The sequence below is a fragment of the Bombina bombina genome, chromosome 2 (assembly GCF_027579735.1).
Source record: "Bombina bombina isolate aBomBom1 chromosome 2, aBomBom1.pri, whole genome shotgun sequence".
Classification (NCBI taxonomy): domain Eukaryota; kingdom Metazoa; phylum Chordata; class Amphibia; order Anura; family Bombinatoridae; genus Bombina; species Bombina bombina.
Genome location: NC_069500.1, coordinates 1,037,423,124 through 1,037,444,862, shown reverse-complemented (window position 1 = coordinate 1,037,444,862; position 21,739 = coordinate 1,037,423,124). Strand labels below are relative to the sequence as shown.

General features: G+C 38.4%; 1 protein-coding gene across 1 annotated transcript in view; it reads right to left on the bottom strand.

The window, feature by feature from the left end:
• INTU (inturned planar cell polarity protein) overlaps positions 1–9,316 on the bottom strand; it is a 473,020-nt gene extending 463,704 nt beyond the window's left edge. Inside the window, exon 1 of the mRNA XM_053703638.1 lies at positions 8,959–9,316. Coding sequence (XP_053559613.1) covers positions 8,959–9,080 — 122 coding nt within the window. The 5' untranslated portion in view covers positions 9,081–9,316. The remainder of the gene's footprint in view (positions 1–8,958) is intronic.
• Positions 9,317–21,739: the final 12,423 nt, after the last annotated feature.

Below are 21,739 nucleotides of genomic sequence, written 5' to 3'. Positions count from 1 at the left end.
TTAATTTTATTGTTCATTTGAGTATTTATGACAGGACAAATAAATTTGAAGTTTAAAACACATACTTTGCTTATGCTTACCTGCCTTATAGTATCAAGTTCACTTTAATTGACTAATTGATTGCTGTGAGTTAACAGCTCACTTGTATTTAAGGCAGTGTATCATGGGTAGTAAGTATGGTCACTGAGGATGTAATACAAGGAAACGCGTCTGACCAGTTTATATATATTTTTCTACCTTGCTGCCTGTCTTTTGCTGTTTTGCTATCCTACCTGTGGGACAACATTGTGCATCATTGTATATGTGAAGGACTTTCCCAATAAACAGGTATTCATTTATTTCAATTGCTTGGTGTTTTTTGAGACTAAGTCTCACTGCTGCCGGGTGCGCTGGAAGATTTTGCTTATAGTAATATAACTGTGTTGGTTATGCAAAACTGGGGAATGAGTAATAAAGGGATTATCTATCTTTTAAAACAATAACAATTCTATGGTAGACTGTCCCTTTAATAACAGGTTTGATACGAACCAAAGCCTGCACAAAACAATGAATATCAGGAAGTTTAGCAATCTTTCTGTGAAATAAAACAGAAAGAGCAGAGATTTGCCCTTTCAAGGAACTTGCAGACAAACCTTTATCCAAACCATCCTGAAGAAACTGTAATATTCTAGGAATTCTAAAAGAATGCCAAGAGAATTTATGAGAAGAACACCATGAAATGTAAGTCTTCCAAACTCGATAATAAATCTTTCTAGAAATAGATTTACGAGCCTGCAACATAGTATTAATCACTGAGTCAGAGAACCCTCTATGACTAAGCACTAAGCGTTCAATTTCCATACCTTCAAATTTAATGATCTGAGATACTGATGGAAAAACGGACCTTGAGATAGAAGGTCTGGCCTTAGTGGAGGTGGCAAAGGTTGGCAACTGGACATCCGGACAAGATCTGCATACCAAAACCTGTGAGGCCATGCTGGAGCTACCAACAGCACAAACGATTGCTCCATGATGATTTTGGAGATCACTCTTGGAAGAAGAACTAGAGGCGGGAAAATATAAGCAGGTTGATAACACCAAGGAAGTATCAATGCATCCACTGCTTCCGCCTGAGGATCCCTGGACCTGGACAGGTACCTGGGAAGTTTTTTGTTTAGATGAGATGCCATCAGATCTATTTCTGGAGGCCCCACCACGGAACAATTTGAGAAAACACATCTGGGTGGAGAGACCATTCTCCCGGGTTGTAAAGTCTGACGACTGAGGTAATCCGCTTCCCAATTGTCTATACCTGGGATATGAACCACAGAAATTAGACAGGAGCTGGATTCAGCCCAAACAAGTATCCGAGATACTTCTTTCATAGCTTGAGGACTGTGAGTCCCACCCTGATGATTGACATATGCCACAGTTGTGACATTGTCTGTCTGAAAACAAATTAACGGTTCTCTCTTCAACAGAAGCCAAAATTGAAGAGCCCTGAGAATCGCACGGAGTTCTAAAATATTGTTTGGTAATCTCGCCTCTTGAGATTTCCAAACTCCTTGTGCTGTCAAAGATCCCCAAACAGCTCTCCAACCTGAAAGACTTGCATCTGTTGTGATCACAGTCCAGGTTGGATGGACGAAAGAGGTCCCTAAAATTATAATTGTCCTTCTCTACTCCCTAAAATTATACAATGGTCATCTAACCACCAAGTCAAGAGAAAGTTGAACATTGGGATTTAAGGATATTAATTGTGATATCCTTGTATAATCCCTGCACCATTGCTTCAGCATACAAAGCTGGAGAGGTCTCATATGAAAACGAGCAAAGGGGATCGCATCCGGTGCTGCAGTCATGAGACCTAAAACTTCCATGCACATAGCTACTGAAGGGAATGACTGAGACTGAAGGGTCCAACAGGCTGCAACCATTTTCAAACGTCTCTTGTCTGTTAGAGACAAAGTCATGGACACTGAATCTATCTGGAAACCATAAAAAGGTGACCCTTGTCTGAGGAATCAAAGAACTTTTTGGTAAATTGATCCTTCAACCATGTCTTCGAAGAAACAACACTAGTTGATTTATGTGAGATTCTGCAGAACGTAAAGACTGAGCGAGTACCAAGATATCGTCCAAATAAGGAAACACCGCAATACCCCGCTCTCTGATTACAGAGAGTAGGGCACCTAGAACCTTTGAAAAGATTCTTGGAGCTGTCGCTAGGCCAAAAGGAAGAACAACAAATTGGTAATGCTCGTCTAAAAAAGAGAATCTCAGGAACTGATAATGATCTGGATGAATCGGAATATGAAGATATGCATCCTGTAAGTCTATTGTGGACATATAATGCCCTTGCTGAACAAAAAGGCAGAATAGTCCTTATAGTCACCATTTTGAAAGTTGGTACTCTTACATATCAATTCAAAATCTTTAGATCCAAATCTGGTCTGAATGAATTCTCTTTCTTTGGGACAATGAATATATTTGAATAAAACCCCAGATCCTGTTCCTGAAACGGAACTGGCATGATTACCCCTGATAACTCCAGGTCTGAAACACACTTCAGAAAAGCCTGAGCCTTTACTGGGTTTTACCGGAATGCGTGAGAGAAAAAAATCTTCACAGGCGGTCTTACTCTGAATCCTATTCTGTACCCCTGAGAGACAATACTCTGAATCCAATGATTTTGGACCGAATTGATCCAAACATCTTTGAAAAATTTTAATCTGCCCCCTACCAGCTGAGCTGGAATGAGGGCCGCACCTTCATGCGGACTTGGGGGCTGGTTTTGATCTCTTAAATGGCTTGGATTTATTCCAATTTGAAGAAGGTTTCCAATTGGAAGCAGATTCCTTGGGGGAAGGATTAGGTTTCTGTTCCTTATTTTGACGAAAGGAACAAATACGGTTAAAAGCTTTAGATTTACCCTAAGGTTTTTTATCCTGAGGCAAAAAAACTCTTACATATCAATTGAAAATCTTTAGATCCAAATCTGGTCTGAATGAAATCTCTTTCTTTGGGACAATGAATATATTTGAATAAAACCCCAGATCCTGTTCCTGAAACGGAACTGGCATGATTACCCCTGATAACTCCAGGTCTGAAACACACTTCAGAAAAGCCTGAGCCTTTACTGGGTTTTACCGGAATGCGTGAGAGAAAAAAAATCTTCACAGGCGGTCTTACTCTGAATCCTATTCTGTACCCCTGAGAGACAATACTCTGAATCCAATGATTTTGGACCGAATTGATCCAAACATCTTTGAAAAATTTTAATCTGCCCCCTACCAGCTGAGCTGGAATGAGGGCCGCACCTTCATGCGGACTTGGGGGCTGGTTTTGATCTCTTAAATGGCTTGGATTTATTCCAATTTGAAGGTTTCCAATTGGAAGCAGATTCCTTGGGGGAAGGATTAGGTTTCTGTTCCTTATTTTGACGAAAGGAACAAATACGGTTAAAAGCTTTAGATTTACCCTAAGGTTTTTTATCCTGAGGCAAAAAAACTTTCTTCCCCCCAGTAACAGTTGAAATTATTGAATCCAACTGAGAACCAAATAATTTATTACCTTGGAAAGAAAGAGATAGCAATCAGGATTTAGAAGTCATATCAGCATTCCAAGATTTGAGCCACACAGCTCTTCTAGCTAAAATAGCTAAAGACATAGATTTAACATCAATTTTGACAATATCAAAAATGGCATCACAAATGAAATTATTAGCATGTTGAATCAACTTAACAATGCTAGACGAATCATGATCCGATACTTGTTGCGCTAAAGTATACAACCAAAAAGTTGAAGCAGCTGCAACATCAGCCAAAGAAATTGCAGGCCTAAGAAGATGACCTGAATATAAATAAGCTTTCCTTAGATAAGATTCAAGTTTCCTATCTAAAAGATCTTTAAAAGAAGTACTATCTTCAGTAGGAATAGTAGTACGTCTAGCAAGAGTAGAAATAGCCCCATCAACTTTGGGGATCTTTTCCCAAAACTCCAATCTAACTTCTGGCAAAGGATACAATTTTTTAAACCTTGAAGAAGGAATACAAGAAGTACCAGGCTTATTCCATTCCTAAGAAAACATATCAGAAATAGCATCAGGAACTGGAAAAACCTCTGGAATAACAACAGCAGGTTTATAAACAGAATTTAAACGTTTACTATTTTTAATATCAAGAGGACTAGTTTCCTCCATATCCAATGTAATCAACACTTCTTTTAATAAAGAACGAATATACTCCAATTTAAATAAATAAGAGGATTTATCAGTGTCAATATCTGAGGCAGGATCTACTGAATCAGATAGATCCTCATCAGAGAAGGATAATTCAGTATGTTGCTGGTCATTTGAAATTTCATCAACCTTATGAGAAGTTTTAAAAGACCTTTTACGTTTATTAGAAGGCGGAATGGCAGGCAAAGCCTTCTGAATAGAATCAGAAATAAATTATTTTAAATTTACAGGTATATCTTGTGCATTAGATGTTGAGAGAATAGCAACAGGTACTACTGATGGATACATTATCTGCATGTAAAAGTTTATAATGACAACTATTACAAACCACAGCTGGAGGTATAATCTCCACAAGTTTACAACAAATGCACTTAGCTTTGGTAGAACTGTTATCAGGCACCAGGGATCCAGCAGTGAATTCTGAGTCAGGAACAGATTGAGACATCTTGCAAATGTAAGAGAAAAAAACAACATATAAAGCAAAATGATCAATTTCCTTATATGGCAGTTTCAGGAATGGGAAAAAATACAAACAGAATAGCCCTCTGACATAGAAAAAGGCAAGAGGCAGATAGGAATGGGGTCTAAAATAATGAAAATATTTGGCGGCAAGTATGACGCACAACAAACAAACAAAAATTTTTGGGCGCCAAAAAACGTCCGGAAACGACACACTCGCGTCATAGATGACGCAACCTTGTGAAAGGACCCGGCGTCAACTAAGACGCCGGAAATTACGAATTTGCGTCAATGAACATAACTTTGTGCCAAAAAAATCTTGCGCCAAGAATGACGCAACAAACTTTAGCATTTTGCGCCCTCACAAGCCTAATTCTGCCCGCGATTTAGAAAAATGACAGTCAATTGAAAAAAAGACTACACCCCAGGTAAGAAATACATTTCTAAAAAATGCATTTCCCAGATATGAAACTGACAGTCTGCAAAGGAAAATATACTGAAACCTGAATCATGGCAAATATAAGTACAATACATATATTTAAAACTTTATATAAATACATAAAGTGCCAAACCATAGCCGAGAGTGTCTTAAGTAATGAAAACATACTTACCTGAAGACACCCATCCACATACAGCAGATAGCCAAACCAGTACTGAAACAGTTATCAGTAGAGGTAATGGAATATGAGAGTATATCGTCGATCTGAAAAGGGAGGTAGGAGATGAATCTCTATGACCGATAACAGAGAACCTATGAAATAGATCCCCGTGAGGAAAACCATTGCATTCAATAGGTGATACTCCCTTCACATCCCTCTGACATTCACTGTACTGTGAGAGGAAACGGGCTTCAAAAATGCTGAGAAGCGCATATCAAAGTAGAAATCTTAGCACAAACTTACTTCACCACCTCCATAGGAGGCAAAGTTTGTAAAACTGAATTGTGGGTGTGGTGAGGGGTGTATTTATAGGCATTTTGAGGTTTGGGAAACTTTGCCCCTCCTGGTAGGATTGTATATCCCATACGTCACTAGCTCATGGACTCTTGCCAATTACATGAAAGAAAGTTCTTTGTCCCACACTTCCTAGAAAGGTCAAAAAGCTAAAATGTATTACCTAGGTTTTAAAAAAAAATGCTGCAAATTTCCTGAATCAGCTTTTGATTTACATATTTTGCAGGCTACTGAATTTACTTTAATGGTCTCACTTGGGAGCATGGGACAAAGTGCAGTTTTACCCAAAAGCAAGAGATGCTTAACGTCATGTTAGTTTGCAACTAAAATGTACCTTGTAACTTACACTCTATATTAATAAACGTTATTTACAAAGCTCTCGGTAACAAATCATTTTATTGATGATTCCAGAAGTAAAAGTGTTAAGGAGCATGCAGACCACATTACATAAATAGTTTAAAAGCAACTGAAACCCAATACATGACCTACAGCAAGAGCCTCCCAGCACACCCAGTATTGTCATCTCTTTGTAAGCGAACACAAAAGCTGCTCTATGTAAAAAACAGGTGGTATAAAATAGTACGGCACAAAGTATTTTTCATTAATAGTAAATATTCTGTAGAATCTTGCCACTTCCCTTTTTAATCTGCTATATTTGCAGTAGTAGAAACTACATATCAAGCAAACAAGTATATACGGCAGGTTCCGCTCGAGACCAGCAATGCACTGCGGGTCTACACTGGCATATCTACTCTTTGTTTAACCCCTTTGTGGGGATTAAACACACAGCAGAGCAGGGTCGACAGTTGTAAAATTACATGATCTAACAGATTAGAGACTGTAATTTTGTTACTATCATGGCCCTTTTATATGTAATATGCAAGCAATAGTGCAATAATAAAATGCTCTGTGCATTTAACAACTGCAAAGGGGTTAAACACATAGTGAAAGTAAACTATAGAGCAGCAGTGCACTACTTGGAGTTAGCTGAAGACATCTAGTGAGCCAATGACCAGAGACATGTGTGAAACCCCCAATCACCAGGTAGTTACCAGCAGTGCATTACTGCTCCTGAGCCTACCAGGGCAATCTTTTCAACAAAGGACACTAAGAGAAATACATTTGATAAAATAAATGGAAAGCATCTTAAAATGGCATGCTCTAGTGGAATTAATAAAGTTTAATTTTAATTTTGTATACCCCTTTAAGGCATACTGTTATGGAGCCATGGCCTGCTGTCATTGCTAAGCATCCAATCTTTTTCTAGGAGAGACATAAATCATAAGAATCCTTTATGGAGGATATGTAAAAGGGAAATAAATAAGCAATAATAAGATGCTCAGATATACTAGTGCTTTATTACTGCACTACTGCTTGAAAAGTACCATGTGTTTAGTGGTTAAACACAGTAAAAGACCTCTGCATATTAGAAATGCACTGACAATCCTGAGCTGAAGAAGACTGGTGACAGATAGCTATACACATATGCCTCTTATCATTGGCTCACCAGATGTGTTCAGCTTGGTCTCAGTAGTCAATTACCATCTTAAAGCTGACTGTAACTGTGTTTAACCTCTTTGTAGACATTAACCCTTTCGTGACAGGGTTAAAGTGCCTACATCAGAACAATTATTGGATCGCATCTGGGGGGCGTCCCTACAATCCTAGGAACGCCCTCCAGACCGCGATTAAATCCTTGAAGCACAGAAGGCTTCAGGACAGCCGTTAGCTATGACGTTCTATTCCGTCATAACGACTTTAAAGCCCAGTCTAATTATGACGGAATAGAACGTCATAACGGCTTTAAAAGGTTAAACACCTAGTTCTCTGCAAAATGTTATTATTCTTATTGACTCTAATTAGGGATGCACCGAGATTTCGGCCACAGAAACGTTTCGTACGAAAATGGCATTTCCGGTTATTTTGGTTCTCTTGCCTGTTATTTTCGATAAAATTATTGTGTAGCATATATCAAATTTGATGCTAGCCTAGAGCTGCTGTTTGAGTTCATTACATGACTTACTGTTTTGCATTTATTAATAGTTTTCTAGGACTATACTTTATTTGGATAATTGGTAAAAAAAAAAATCTGTTAAATCTGATTCTGTTACATAGAACTGAATGCAGAATGTATATGTTTTTTGAAGTTATTTTCTTTCCAATTTTGGTGTTACTTTTTCGGTTTCGGTCCAGAATTTTCATTTTAGTGCATCCCTACCTCTAATGGTTTCATTTTCATTTGTTTAATTAACGCAATACAGTTTCTGTGTAGCAATCACTTTAGATATCTAAAATCTGCATGACTGCAATATCTAGCAAAAAAAAAATGTAAAGGATATAATTATTTATTTTATAATTATTTACTTTCTGCTGTTCCTTCTGTCATTTTACAGCACAAGCTCTTAAACTATATTGCAAAGAATAAGAAATACCAGATCTAGGTTGTTTTGTCTCTATAGGCCACGGCTTTCACATAATCCTTCTTGAGCACAGGTAATTGATTGATTGATGTTTTAGTCATGTAAAAGAAAAACAAAGAAGGAAACTCACAAGCAATAATTAAGAAAAAAGTCCTATTCATTTGTCAAGTATGCAATTTGTAGATGCATTTAATCTGCATGTACATTTTACCTGCAGGGAACAAAAATAAAACAAGGCTACCATCAATTAATGTGATTTATTTCAACTACAATGTAGAGAAAATTCTTAATTTATAGAAGACTGTAAGGAATCAAATCAATGACCCCAAAATGACAACCAATTACTTTCCAAATCATGATCAGAGCGACTCAACCATGGGACTAAGTGGGTGGTCCAATGGACTCTGGCAGCACTTGACAAAGGGTAGCAATTCAGTGACTGAGTCAGTCACTGTCAGACCAGACCACTCCTGTCCTCTGTCTGCATGGGGGAAGTTGCAGCTCCCAGCATGCTGGTCAAGGGCGACATTTTAGGTGGGGCGAGTGCACCCCTAACTTCCTTCCCAATTATTGTGCAATTGTGCAGAAGCATTGGTTGCATGCAGGTAGGTAGGCTTAGTATGGTCAGCGACCAGGCCTTGTAGGTTGATATGCTATTCAGTAATTTTACCACTGGGGGGGGGGGGGTCCTCAATACAAAGCAGTCAGTATCCATTTGGTTTATAGCGGTAAACCTCACAGACCAGTACAGTATAAGGACCATAAATAGATCACATAATTCTTTAGCAACCATTGTTGTAAAATTACCTTATACACACTTAAATAATTTGCATCACTTTATAAAACATTGTCATATTATTTATTACTATCCTAGATTTTATAACTGTCTCAACTAAAGGGACATTACCTGGAGCAACAGCTGCTGCAGTCAGTGTAGGCTGATGAGCAAGTGTCTACTGAGTGTCTGTCCCATCCATCTCCCTCCTCATCCTCCTCATGGGGGGTAGTCTGGTTCCTTCTGCTATCCATAATGGCCTGACACCCTGTCTGCAACACATACACCTACTTCATATCACACAGCTGCACAAGGAGACAACCAGCCATCGTACTGCTCTGTTTAAAAGTATTTTTCCACACAAAACGCCACAAGAATACACACGTTACACAACAAAAGTATTTCACACAATAAACTCTGTAGCACAATAACAAAGACCCGTACAACACACAGGCACTTTTAACAGTTTACTCTAAGCAGCCTCCCCAGGTTACACTTGCAGCGTTTGTAGCAACAGAAGCAGGTAAAATTGTGCCTCTTTCTGAGTACTTTTCTCGCTGATTGGTAAAAAGGTAACATGTGAACAAAATGTTGCAGTGGCTTACGGGAATTGTAGTTTTGTGCCCCCCCCCATGGAATTGGAAATTAGCCGAACCACAATTCCCACAATGCTCGATTATGCTGAGAACGTAAATAGCCCAAGGTATTAAAAAAATAATTGGTACAATGATATTCTAAGAAAATGTAGAGTAAACCCAGAGTGAACAAAAGAGCTATTGCTGTATGACAGTAGAAGTGTTTGCAAACACAAACGATAATAATCTACACGACATTACAGTTCATTATAAAGAAATAAAATAGTTACAAATAAGTGGGAGAGAGAAACAAAACGACGTTTCTAAATCGTATGAATTTACTATTGCTTGGGTAACTCTAAATAATTTATTATTAATATTATTATTATCGTTATTTGCGTATGTATTACTGTTTATAGCTTCTACATCCACAGTGCTCTGAGTCTGGTGTGATTCATATCATATCGTTTTACTGCAACAGAAATGTATTTAGAAACAGTACTAAAATATCATAATAAAGAAATATTCAGTTTATTGAATAATTAAAATACCACATACCAAAATGAGATTTATTTTGAATCCTGTTTACTATCACCCCTGGATTGTAAATTCTTCAGAACAGAATAATTGTCGTGTTCTGTATTGTCAAGCCAAATGCCTGAATTGTAACAATATGAAAAAATTAATATATTCTAATCTAAACCACCTACCTTGCTCAAACACAAACTTTTGAATATGGTGGTTATTTATGAAGAAATGATAATAATAATAATAATTATGCCACCCATATACTTTACAACTTGTGTAAATGATGTGACTGGTAAAGGAAAATAGCATGCTTTAATCCAAGACTGCCCTTTGTTGAAATAAATAAAATACTGAATCACTCCATAGTGAAGTTTTGCAAACATGAATATATGTGTGTAGATGAGGCGTTAGATAGACAAAAACACACACACACACACAATAAGGACAGGTTGCCACCTCTCTGCCATGTTAAACTAGACAGCTATCGGCTAAAAATGCTGCAGGGGGCACATGGGTTGTGCTAATGGACAGCACTAGTCATGTTACCCCTGCAGCATGTTTAGCTGATAGCTGTGTACTGGTACAATACATGTTCCTCCCTGCACCACCTGCAGCATGTGTAACTCATATCTGTCCAGGTTACCATGGCCGATCTGGCAACCCTAACAGCAATGTTGTTTTTCAAAAGGAGGTTGTTTCTACCTTAACAGGATTCAGAAAGGTATGGGGGAACTTCTGGTGAGAGTCTATAATCCACTGACATTGGTGACTCCACTGCAGACAGCTACAATCTGCTGAATATCACTGAAGTGTCATGCCATCTAGTTTTGTAATCTACCACGTCAACTTATGTGTTCCCTACTTAGAAGAATAACTGTGTTTGGTAACCCAATGCGATTATTTAAAAGTTTGCTTTGAAAGAATACTGCCAACAGACTCTTTGTCATGGAGGAGATCGGCAAATTCTTAGAAAAGGCTGTAGTGAAATTTGGCCAAAAGATTTGTAAACCCTTGAAGACCCCTGATTATACTGCAGAGTTGGCCTCTAAATTATACATTGCGCCCACTACATGATTTATGTAACTTATCCAGTGCTGAGTTTCTGCTGCAATTCCTCCCTGTTATGGGGCAATTCTGTTGTGGCTGTCTCAAGGCTGGCAAGGTGGGTGCCATTTGGAGTTTGCACAGTGGATCATTGCCAGTTTCCACAGGTATAAGGAAATAAGCATTGTGGCTCCAGAGTTCATTCCTGTGTTCTTGTCACAAGTGACCCTGATGGAGCTTTTGGGGTGATAGAGTTCCTGCATGGTTTCTCAGAGAATAGTTTATGTAAATTGTAACAGGTAGCTGACAGCTGGTTTTGATGCGGGTCAGGCTGGTTAAGTAATTGCTGGGGGTTATTTGGAGGAGCAGCTGTTTTTCATGGGTGTCTCAAAGTTGCAGGTTATAAGAAGATATCTAACCATGGAGATACCTCATGGATCTGAACGCATGCTGCTTGGATGTACAGTTATCTTCTGGAGTTTATGGTATCCTGGTATGAATAATTCCCCCCGTGGACCCTATGCTATTCCCAGGGGACTGGAGTAGGCATGTCAACTCTTTGGAAGTATATCATTTTGCTAGATAATAAGCAGGTTTACTGAATGTGAAGTCCCATATTATGCTGGTTTAAGTATCTACTAACTGTGTGATTGAGATATGGTATTTAGTTTGTCACTGCTTTGTCATTGCCTCTTATATATTTTATTCCACTCATCTATATTCAGCTGTTCACATTTATGATATATTTTCACGTGACAGTTGTTGCTGGCTGCTCTGATGAATAATCCATAAAACAACTGTAGACCCTTCCTTCTGTATTTACCACTGTCTTCACTTTACTTGCTCAATTACTTACTATGGAGTTGTCCAGCAAGCAGATAGAGAACCTTAGTAGAGTGATTAGATATAGATTTTTGTGGGCAAGACACTTCCCACAATTCCAGACAATATAGCTGCCTGATGTGTAAAGAATTGTAAATCAAAATAGTTTTCTGCAACTATTAGTTTTATATGTTACTCTATACATAGAGGATTGCATGTTATACAGTATATTACATATACATAGCAATCAGGGAGCTTGATGAAGATGGCAATATTGTTGAACTTAACAAAAAAAACTACTTGGCAGAGGCCAATATACATCTTTTAACCATGGATGTTTTTCAAACACTTAAAGGGACACTGTAACCAAAAATTTTCTTTTGTGATTCAGATTGAGCATGAAATTTTAAGCAACTTTCTAATTTACTCCTATTATCAAATTTTCTTCATTCTCTTGGTATCTTTATTTGAAATGCAAGAATGTAAGTTTAGATGCCGGCCCATTTTTGGTGAACAACCTGGGTTGTCCTTGCTGATTGGTGGATAAATTCATCCACCAATAAAAAATTGCTGTCCAGAGTACTGAAACCAAAAAAAAGCTTAGATGCCTTCTTTTTCAAATAATGATAGCAAGAGAACGAAGAAAAATTGATAATAGGAGTAAATTAGAAAGTTGCTTAAAATTGCATGCTCAATCCGAATCACAAAAGAAAAATTTTGGGTACAGTGTCCCTTTAAATCAGATCCAACTGATCTCTAGTTCCTGATCTTGAGTCAAATATTAGAAACAGCCAAATCAAATGGTGTCATTTCAGAAAAGCACACTGTTTACTTCCTGACAATCCTATAATGCCTATTTTTCATTATTATCCTAAGCTTCACAAGTCGTCCGATAGTGGCAGGTAATGGATCACTAAACAAAAAACTTCAGATTTGGTTGACACATTTTTACATCCTATTGTCACAAACATATATGGATATATACAAGATACTGCTTTTCTTATCAGATTGAATCTATTCAGTGGAAGGATTCCTATAGGTTTGTCACAATAGAGGTCACTTCCCTTTACACATCTGTTCCCCACACAGGATTGAGAGTGTTGGGATATTTTTTTAAACACTTAGTCACTTTATGATTTTTCTGCTATACATTTTTTGTATTAAATTCATATGCTCTAAACACAATTGCACTCAGGAAACAATATATATGAGCCATGTGAACACCACATACCAGAGATTACAAGCCAGGGGATATGATAGTGCCCTTCTAAACAGAGCGAAATCGAAGGTAGACCTTGTTTTATTACCACATACAGTCAAGATTATATTCAAATTTGCAACATAACCTGTAATTGTTCTTCCTATTCTCAAATTAGACACAAAACTGTGCTCCATTGTATCGAATGGTTTCAATTTTGTATCATGCAAGGCCAAGACTCTTAGAAATATGTTATCTCCTTTTTCTTACCTTAAACAAAAACTTGTACTTGTATACCCAAAAGAGTACGTTGCCATAAATGCAGAAAAAAAAATATGTAAAACTTGTACACATACCATAGAAGGATATAGTTTTACATCTACAAAACATGACAAGTTTATAAAATCAGATTTTCATTACATGTAACACCACACATGTCATATATTTAATAACATGTGATGGGTGTTGTCACAAATACCTCATGATTTAGCTTCCAAGAGGTTAATTCTCTTTAGCCTCTGAGCTAAAAAACATTTGTTTTTTCAAGAAGAACTTTGTCCTGTGTTTATGTTGGTTGTTTTTTTGTGATAAAACCAGACCCCATTATAAATTGTTTCAGAGTTCCACTTGAATATATGTTATCATATAGGCATTGGTGCATTCAGGCCATAAATGTGTCGGTTTTAGAGACAGAGAACAGTGCCTCTTCACAGAAACAGATAAGATCAATAAAGGGACATGGGTATAAGGTAGATATGTGTTTAAAACATGTTATGACAATAGATGAAGGTAAATATGACAACCATGTCATATTTGGTATCAAATTGATTATCACTATGCAACTAAGAGATTGCCTTTCTGCTTATATGAAAATGGATGCATCTAGCAGAAATTATAATGTGTTATATAATTTCAGGCAAAGACTTAGAGTTTATTGACGGTCATAAAAGGATAAGGGGCTTCTCAGCCCCTGCAAAGAGGGTTGGGCAAGCAACCTGATCTCCTGAAAATTGTATAACGTTTTTGTGTTGTAACATGTAAAGTTGTCATTCTTACAAGGGAAGCTGTTCTACAGAGTAAGGACCCATTGCTTTATGCTATCTCCCTGGCGCACAGATTCCAATGACTAGTACAGTATGAGGTTTCTATTTTCTTCTTTTTATTTTGAAAAACTGTTTGCTTGTGTGTAATTTTATTTGTAACAACTTTTCATTAATAATGCATTGTGCATAATAATTTTTGGCATAATAAATAATTCCTTTATTAAGCTTTGGCCCTTGTCTAATATTTGAACCACGTTACTGAAAGAAACTGGAGTATCAGAACTGTATATTTTAGGCTATTTTCTGCTACATTGTATTTTGAGAGTTAATGTGTAAGTCTGGGTTTTTCCTTAGGATTTTCCCTTTAATAAATCATAAGTGGTGGCAGCTTAGATATTATAGTTAGTTTAGTGTGGGTGGCATTAAAGGGGAGTTTTGGGCATTTCTTTTATGTCTAGTACAGACTAAAGAGTAATGTTAACCCACTGAACTAAATCACAAGCTTGCCTGGCGTGGCTAGATTGTGACATATTAGTGACAGTAGAAGGGGGTCTGATAACCCTTTCTGTGCCAAACAAGTGACTGACACAGGGTTGGATAATCCTGGTCGTCACAGGTGTGACAAACAATATCTTGGGCGCACAAAACGTGCCCTTAGGGACAGAGCTTTTGAGCATTTGAGGGACATAGAAAATCCAGACGGCAACACGCCTATTGCCAAACATTTTAGGCAGTAACGTAATTTAAATGCTCTTATGCTTAAAGCACAAATAATTTACCATGTACCCAGACACATGAGAGGGGGGGACAGAGAGCGACTTCTCGACCAGCGAGATGTCTTTTAGATTTGCAAATTAGAAACTAAGAACCCATTGACATGGTATACTACACCTTTAAGAAGAAATCTCCACCTACTCTTTTTACCCTATATAAGGTGGAGTCCTAACACTTACTAACTGCTTGATTATTAGCATGTATTAGTTTGAGTTGTTGCATTCTTCTGACACACTTTGTCCCTGGATTAAACAAACCCATCGACTTCTTCAAGCCTAATTGAAATAAAGAGCCTTCACCAGCTTTCTCTGCCGTGTGCTATTATCCAACATCTGCGGAAACATCATTTACCTGCTTACTCCTTCTCACAGGTCAGCTGCTTCTCTCTGAGGCTGACTTCGGACCTCCAATTACTAGAGCTGGGATTCCTCCGTGATCATCGTTAGCATATGCTGATTCCTCCTCAGCGTGACGTCATCTACAGCCGACAAGTGTCTCTACAACCTGCAGTCCGCTCATCCACTGTGTGCAACGTCAGTGATCACTGAACCCTCGCCTGCACAGGTCTGCACTAATCCGGATACATCAGATCAGCTCTGCACTCCGGTTACATACCAGCCGCAAGTAAATTTAAATACTTATTCGGTTTATGACTGTATTTACGCTACTACTCTGTGCCATTACTGATAATATACAAACTATTGTGAGTACTACATCTGATTCACTTTAACTCAGTCTTTTCTGTGTATGTCATATTAAAAATCATTTACCCTGAGGCTAAAGAAAGACACTTCCATAAAATACACAGCATAATCAGACACAGCTTTACAGTTTTGAGTAAGGTGCTATAACTCTCATATTAACTTGTTGTTTCCCTGTGAGAACATCTAATTAATACAAACTGCTGTTCCTAAATAAACCCTCTCATTAGCACATTTTGAGTTGGTGAATAGGAATATCTACAAAAACTCATCTAATATATATACTAAAAGATTAAGGCCTAGATTTAGAGTTTGGCGGTAGCCGTCAAAACCAGCGTTAGAGGCTCCTAACGCTGGTTTTTACCGCCCTCTGGTATTTGGAGTCAGTCATTAAAGGGTCTAACGCTCACTTTCCAGCCGCGACTTTTCCATACCGCAGATCCCCTTACGTCAATTGCGTATCCTATCTTTTCAATGGGATCTTTCTAACTCCGGTATTTAGAGTCGTGGCTGAAGTGAGCGTTAGAAATCTAACGACAAAACTCCAGCCGCAGAAAAAAGTCAGTAGTTAAGAGCTTTCTGGGCTAACGCCGGTTTATAAAGCTCTTAACTACTGTGCTCTAAAGTACACTAACACCCATAAACTACCTATGTACCCCTAAATCGAGGCCCCCCCACATCGCCGCCACTCTATAAAAAATTTTTTAACCCCTAATCTTCCGCTCCGTACACTGCCGCCAACTACGTTATCCCTATGTACCCCTAATCTGCTGCCCCTAACACCGCCGACCCCTATATTATATTTATTAACCCCTAATCTTCCCCCCACAACGTCGCCGCCAGCTACCTACACTTATTAACCCCTAATCTGCCGTCCGCACGCCGCCGCCAGCTACATTATAGCTATGTACCCCTAATCTGCTGCCCCTAACACCGCCGACCCCTATATTATATTTATTAACCCCTAATCTGCCCCCACAACGTCGCCTCCACCTGCCTACACTTTTTAACCCCTAATCTGCCGAGCGGTCCGCACCGCTATTATAATAAAGTTATTAACCCCTAATCCGCCTCACTCCCGCCTCAATAACCCTATAATAAATAGTATTAACCCCTAATCTGCCCTCCCTAACATCGCCGACACCTAACTTCAAGTATTAACCCCTAATCTGCCGATCTAATACATTTTTTAATCCCTAAAGCTAATTTTAACCCTAACCCTAACACCCCCCTAAGTTAAATATAATTTTATTCTAACGAAATAAATTAACTCTTATTAAATAAATTATTCCTATTTAAATCTAAATATTTACCTGTAAAATAAACTCTAATATAGCTACAATATAAATTATAATTATATTATAGCTATTTTAGGATTAATATTTATTTTACAGGCAACTTTGTATTTATTTTAACCAGTTACAATAGCTATTAAATAGTTAAGAACTATTTAATAGCTAAAATAGTTAAAATAATTACAAAATTACCTGTTAAATAAATCCTAACCTAAGTTACAATTAAACCTAACACTACACTATCAATAAATTAATTAAATAAAATACCAACAATTATCTACAATTAAACCTAACACTACACTATCAATAAATTATTTAAATACAATATCTACAATTATCTACAATTAAACCTAACACTACACTATCAATAAATTATTTAAATAAAATATCTACAAATAAATACAATGAAATAAACTAACTAAAGTACAAAAAATAAAAAAGAACTAAGTTACAAAAAATAAAAAAATATTTACAAACATTAGAAAAATATTACAACAATTTTAAACTAATTACACCTACTCTAAGCCCCCTAATAAAATAACAAAGCCCCCCAAAATAAAAAAATGCCCTACCCTATTCTAAATTAAAAAAGTTCAAAGCTCTTTTACCTTACCAGCCCTGAACAGGGCCCTTTGCGGGGCATGCCCCAAAGAATTCAGCTCTTTTGCCTGTAAAAAAAACACATACAATACCCCCCCCAACATTACAACCCACCACCCACATACCCCTAATCTAACCCAAACCCCCCTTAAATAAACCTAACGCTAAGCCCCTGAAGATCTTCCTACCTTATCTTCACCATACCAGGTTCACCGATCGGTCTTCGGAAGTGTTGATCCAAGCCCAAGCAGGGGGCTGAAGAGTGACGTCCATCCTCGGGCTGAAGTCTGGATCCAAGCGGCGGCTGAAGAAATCCATCATCGGGCTGAAGTCGGAAGTCCATCATCGGGATGAAGTCTTCTATCAAGCCGCATCTTCAATCTTCTTTCTTCTGGAGCGGAGCCATCTTCTTCCAAGCCGACGCGGAACATCCTCTTCAACCGACGCCTACTCGCCAAATGACGGTTCCTTTAAATGACGTCATCCAAGATGGCGTCCCTCGAATTCCAATTGGCTGATAGGATTCTATCAGCCAATCGGAATAAAGGTAGGAATATTCCGATTGGCTGATGGAATCAGCCAATCAGAATCAAGTTCAATCCGATTGGCTGATCCAATCAGCCAATCAGATTGAGCTTGCATTCTATTGGCTGTTCCGATCAGGATGTTCCGCGTCAGCTTGGAAGAAGATGGCTCTGCTCCGCTCCAGAAGAAAGAAGATTGAAGATACGGCTTGATAGAAGACTTCATCCCGATGATGGATTTCTTCAGCCGCCGCTTGGATCCAGACTTCAGCCCGAGGATGGACGTCACTCTTCAGCCCCCCGCTTGGGCTTGGATCAACACTTCCGAGGACCGATCGGTGAACCTGGTATGGTGAAGATAAGGTAGGAAGATCTTCAGGGGCTTAGTGTTAGGTTTATTTAAGGGGGGTTTGGGTTAGATTAGGGGTATGTGGGTGGTGGGTTGTAATGTTGGGGGGGGTATTGTATGTGTTTTTTTTACAGGCAAAAGAGCTGAATTCTTTGGGGCATGCCCCGCAAAGGGCCCTGTTCAGGGCTGGTAAGGTAAAAGAGCTTTGAACTTTTTTAATTTAGAATAGGGTAGGGCATTTTTTTATTTTGGGGGGCTTTGTTATTTTATTAGGGGGCTTAGAGTAGGTGTAATTAGTTTAAAATTGTTGTAATATTTTTCTAATGTTTGTAAATATTTTTTTATTTTTTGTAACTTAGTTCTTTTTTATTTTTTGTACTTTAGTTAGTTTATTTCATTGTATTTATTTGTAGATATTTTATTTAAATAATTTATTGATAGTGTAGTGTTAGGTTTAATTGTAGATAATTGTAGATATTGTATTTAAATAATTTATTGATAGTGTAGTGTTAGTTTAATTGTAGATAATTGTTGGTATTTTATTTAATTAATTTATTGATAGTGTAGTGTTAGGTTTAATTGTAACTTAGGTTAGGATTTATTTTACAGGTAATTTTGTAATTATTTTAACTATTTTAGCTATTAAATAGTTCTTAACTATTTAATAGCTATTGTACCTGGTTAAAATAAATACAAAGTTGCCTGTAAAATAAATAGTAATCCTAAAATAGCTATAATATAATTATAATTTGTCAGCCGTATTTGGTCAGTTCAGGATTTAACCCAACTGCTAGCGTGGATATTAAAACACACGCTAGCACACTGAGAAATATCCAGGACGTGACCCACTCAGGAAACAAAATAAGCAGGGTATCAGAACTTCCCAAAAGAATATTAATTCAAAATATCTTCTTGAGGATAGAATTATTTTACAGGAGATAGCGTTCCTTTCTCAGGAAAATAGAAACAAACAAAGCTTATGTCCCTTTAAGCAGGTTGATAGTGGATAAATGAATATGCTTCTTTCTTGCAGGTTTGCAACAAACTAAGAATGTCCCTTTAAGCAGGTTGATAGCAAACAAAAATAATAATGTCCTTTTAGCAGAAATAAAGCAAACAAAAAATAAAGTCCCTTTAAGCAGGTGTCCGCAAACAAATGTTAATGTCCTTTTAAGCAGGATTGTCAGCAAAGAAATGATAATGTCCTTATTAGCAGGATTAAAGCAAACAAAGATAATGTCCCTTTAAGCAGGTGTCAGCAAACAAATGATAATGTCCTTTTAAGCAAGATTGTAAGCAAACAAATGATAAGGTCCTTATTAGCAGGGTTAAAGCAAACAAAGATAATGTCCCTTTAAGCAGGTGTCCGCAAACAAATGATAATGTCCTTTTAAGCAAGATTGTAAGCAAACAAATGATAAGGTCCTTATTAGCAGGATTAAAGCAAACAAAGATAATGTCCCTTTAAGCAGGTGTCAGCAAACAAATGATAATGTCCTTTTAGGCAGGTTAGCAGGCAATCAAGATTTGGAAGCAAGAGGCATTGGCAAAACAAAGTCGAGGAGGATAGGGTCAGGTTTCAAAATTGTACTCACTCAGACAGGGACCGGCAGAAGAGAGAGAGAGAAAACAAACGGGCACCGAGTAAATCTCCCGCCGAGATTTTAAAGGCAGAGAGAGGCCGCCACGTCATAGGGGTTGTCAGAGAATGCGTCACGTTGCCTAGCAACGTGACGTAGAACCCCAGAAGAGATCCGGGAGCCGCGGCGACACGGCGATGAACGGTGAATTCATGACATCACCCCCCCCTCAAGGACCCCTCCGGGGGACAGGACCAGGCCTAGTAGGGTGGAACTTGTGAAAGGCCTTAATTAAGGCAGGGGCATGCACCTGCCGGGCAGGTTCCCAGGATCGTTCAGTAACAGGATAACCTTTCCAATGAATGAGATAATACAGTTTCTTCCCACGAAGTTTGGAATCCAGGATGTGACTGACCTCAAATTCAGGTAGGCCTTGAATCAAAAGAGGTGGAGGTTTGAGCAGAGGTTTAGAATACCTATTAGATAATACAGGTTTCAAAAGAGATACGTGAAATACCGGATGGGCTTTGAGGGTCTTGGGCAGAGCAATTCGGTAAGCAGTAGGACATACTTGACCCAGTATTCGGAAAGGACCCACATATCGTGGCCCCAATTTGGTGGAAGGCTGTTTGAGGCGAAGATGACGTGAAGAAACCCAAACCTTATCGCCAGGCCGATATTTGGGAGCCCTCCGTCGCCGAAGATCAGAATAGAACTTATAACGTTCAGAAGCCTTGGAAAGAAGAAGGTGTATTTTCTTCCAATGACGAGTTAACCTCCTGGCGGATAGATCAGAAGCAGGATTTTCAGTGGAAGAGGTGTGTAGAGGAAACGTTCTGGGTTGAAATCCATAGGCTGCATGAAAAGGAGAGGTCCGAAGAGAGGAGTTGTAACGTGTGTTATGAGCCAATTCTGCTAGTGGAAGGTAACCAGTCCAATTAGAATGATGATGATCCACATAATGCCTCAAATAAGTTTCAAGGCACTGGTTAACCCTTTCGGTTTGGCCATTAGACTCCGGATGATGTGACGTAGACAAAGAGATAGTTGTTCCAAAGTGTTTGCAGAGTGATCTCCAAAACCGAGAAACAAATTGTACTCCTCTATCCGAAACAATGTTCAGAGGGAAGCCATGTAATCTCACAATGTGTAAGAGAAAAAGTTCGGAAAGTCTTTTGGCAGATGGTAAACCAGGTAAAGGAATGAAGTGAGCTGTCTTAGTGAACCTGTCAACAACCACCCAGATAGTGTTGTTTCCAGCTGAAAGAGGAAGATCGGTAATAAAATCCATGGATAAATGGGTCCAAGGCTGATGAGGAATGGGTAACGGTTGAAGCAAACCGGAGGGAAGTTGACGAGGAGTCTTATTGCTGGCACACTGTGTACATACTGAGACATAATCTGTAACATCTTGAGACAGAGTAGGCCACCAGACATGTTGCTTGAGCTTTCGAGCGGTGTTACTGATGCCAGGATGTCCAGAGAGAGGACTGTCATGAGCCCAATATAGAATCTTGGAACGAAGACGTTTAGGAACAAAGAGTAGGCCATCAGGAGGTTTGCAAGACAAAGGAAGATCCTTTTGAGCAGATTGTAAGTCATGTAACCACGAGGTTGATAACTGGGCTAAGACTTTATGAGGTTGAAGTATGGTACCAGTTTCAGGAGTTGAAGTGTCTTGAAATTGTCTGGAAAGGGCGTCAGCCTTGATGTTCTTAGAACCGGGAATATAAGACAGATTGTAATGAAAACGTGAGAAGAACAAAGACCAACGTGCTTGTCTGGAGTTCAGTCGTTTGGCCGTTTGAAGATAGAGAAGGTTTTTATGATCTGTGAGTATAGTAAACGGCAAAGAAGTGCCTTCCAACCAATGCCTCCAT